This window comes from Galeopterus variegatus, unplaced genomic scaffold (genome assembly GCF_000696425.1).
Source record: "Galeopterus variegatus unplaced genomic scaffold, G_variegatus-3.0.2 Scaffold22087, whole genome shotgun sequence".
In the NCBI taxonomy this organism is placed as follows: Eukaryota; Metazoa; Chordata; class Mammalia; order Dermoptera; family Cynocephalidae; genus Galeopterus; species Galeopterus variegatus.
The window spans coordinates 5,091-7,607 of NW_007748198.1; the positions used below are offsets into that span (position 1 = coordinate 5,091).

At 48.4% G+C, this 2,517-nt stretch overlaps 1 protein-coding gene across 1 annotated transcript in view; it reads right to left on the minus strand.

The window, feature by feature from the left end:
• LOC103583349 (carcinoembryonic antigen-related cell adhesion molecule 6-like) overlaps window positions 1-2,517 on the minus strand; it is a gene marked incomplete at its 3' end in the record, with an annotated part of 7,938 nt that overhangs the window by 3,575 nt on the left and 1,846 nt on the right. The window contains exons 2-3 of the mRNA XM_008564686.1: window positions 1,719-1,725; window positions 512-864 (exon numbers count right to left, since the gene is read on the minus strand). Of these exons, the coding sequence (XP_008562908.1) occupies window positions 512-864; window positions 1,719-1,725 (360 nt within the window). The remainder of the gene's footprint in view (window positions 1-511; window positions 865-1,718; window positions 1,726-2,517) is intronic.

Consider the following 2,517-nt stretch of genomic DNA (forward strand, 5'->3'; position numbering starts at 1 on the left):
AAAGCAACACAGTAAGGCTCCAGCAACAGATGCCAAAGAAGAGGGCAGTTACAAAATGCCACTAAAGGAATTTCAAATAATGATCTCAGTGAGACTCAATGTGATACAGGGGAATACAGACAAACAGTTCAATGAAATCAGGAAAACAATTCAGGATCTGGATGAGAAATTTAACAAAGAGATGAAATCAGGAAAAAGAACCAAACAGAAATCTTGAAGCTGAAGAATTCAATGAATAAAATAAAAAGTACAATTGAGAGCTTCACCGAAAGACTAGATCAAGCAGAAGAGAGAATTTCTGAACTTGAAGAACAGATCTTTGGAAATAGCCCAGAAAGAGGGGAATTTTATTTTTTTGAAAGTGAAGAAAGTCTATGAGAATTATGGGACACCATGAAGTGAACATAATGCAAGGGGGATGTAGGCACAATCGAGGCCTTACAGTCCTCTGTGTGTGTGAAGTAGAATCGACCCCACCCCAACACCCAGAGGCCATAGAGGAATCACTTACAGTATACATGGAACTGTCCAGATGCTTGGTCAGCGCTGACATATATATCTATGATTTGTAGTGTGTAGTATCCTGTATCCTCCAGCGTCACATTCTGGAACAGTAGGGATCCATTGGGGAATAATATCTCTCGACCACTGTATGCAGGCCCTGAGGTATATTCTTGAGTATATATCATATATGATATAATGAGTTGGTTGTTGAGCACTTCTTGCCCTTTGTACCAGTGATAGACTAGAAGATTCTCTGTCATATTGTGGACAAGGAGAAGAACGTCCTGACCTTCGGCAGCATTGAAGGGCACTGATTCAATAGTGAGTTGAGCAGTTGGGGGTGGGATCCAGAAGGNGCAGCTTCACCACCTCATAGTAGAAAACCAGGAAGAGGAACCTAACCCCAGCCTAAGCAGTTATGTTACAGTGTCATCTTGAAGCTGAACACTTGGCTAGAGTGTAGCCTGCCTGGGCAGCTGGGGGAAACAGTCTTCCTCTATCCTCAGGGTGCACCTTCATTGCACCACATTCACAGGGGTGTCTGCAGGACCACAACTCCAGGTGCCTGGTGCCAAGGTTAGACAGAAAGACTGATACCCCAGCATTTGAACCCACATGGCATCCCCTGCCCCTACCCACCCAGGTGAACAAGCAGACCTGCCTGCTCAGAGGGAAACTGCCAGTAAGTGGTGGTCCACCACATTCGCACACCCCTGCCCTGCACAACCCATGGGCCTGGTAAGCCCACAGGTACCCGCATCAGCCATCAACCAGCCTGCCAGTAGCCCTGCCTTTCCCCTTGACCCTCTACAGAGCTGCCAGGGCCTGCTTCACCAGTGTACACCTGCTCCCAGACCAGCAGTGATCAGGCAGTGGCCTGCCTTCTCATAGCAAGCCTCTACAGATCCATCAGACTCTGCTGTTTCCTGAATGACAGCAGAGCAGGCAGTGGCTCTGACCCTCCATGAAAGGCCTCTACAGAGCTTCTGGAACTGGCTGTGCCATTGTAGGCTTGTTCCAGGATTAATGCCTGATCCAATGGCCCTCTACAGAGTTGTGAGGCCCTGCAGCACCAGTGGTCACCTGCTCCCTGAATGACAGCAGAGAGGGCAATAGATTTTCCTTATTACAGTAGGCCTCTGCAGAGCCGCCAGACCTGCCTGCACCCTTGCAGGCTTGGTACAGGCTTAGTAGCTGATCCAGCAGTCCTCCACAGGGCTGCTCGGCCCTGCTGCTCTGGTGTATGCCTCCTGCTTGTCTGACAATGAACCAGGCAGTGGCCTTGCCTCTCTCTGGTAGAATATAATGAAGTTGCTAGGCCTTGCTACATCCTTGTTGGCAGGCTCCAGGATTGACTGTTTATCCAGCAGCCCTTCCCAGAACTGCCAGACCCTGCTGTACTGATGTGTGCCTGTATCTGCTGAACAGTGAATGGGGTGGTGGCTTGCATCCTCAGGCAGGCCTGCATAGAACCATCTGGCTCTGCGGTGCCTATGCATGTCAGCTGCTGCCCAGACAGTAGCATTCTTTGACAGGCCTTGGAAGAGTTGCCCCATCTTGTACCCAGGCTCACCCATTTCCAATCCAAAAGCTCATCAGGCAGTGCACCACCCCCTGGAGACACAGTATCAGAGCTGCACCTACACATGGCCTGATAGCTGAGCAGGCAGAAACTCTTAGTCTCATAAGCCCACCAAACAGCCATTTGGCCCTTTGTGTCCACACATGCCTGGCCCAACAACTAGCCAGAAAGCTCCAATTCAGTAAAACAGTACAAGTGTTTGCACCCATTCTGGCAGACTTCACATAAGGGGATTGCAACTAAAGAAATGATGTGGAAACTATGCTACTGAGTCCATGCAGAACAAAGTCAATGCCACATATTCAACAGACACCGTAGGGCTCACCATAGGGAAAAAATCATTTTCATGTAATCCTCTCCATAAAAGTATGAAAAGCAATTACTCAGTTATGCATGATGATATCAATGTGAGGATACAGAAATATGTAAAA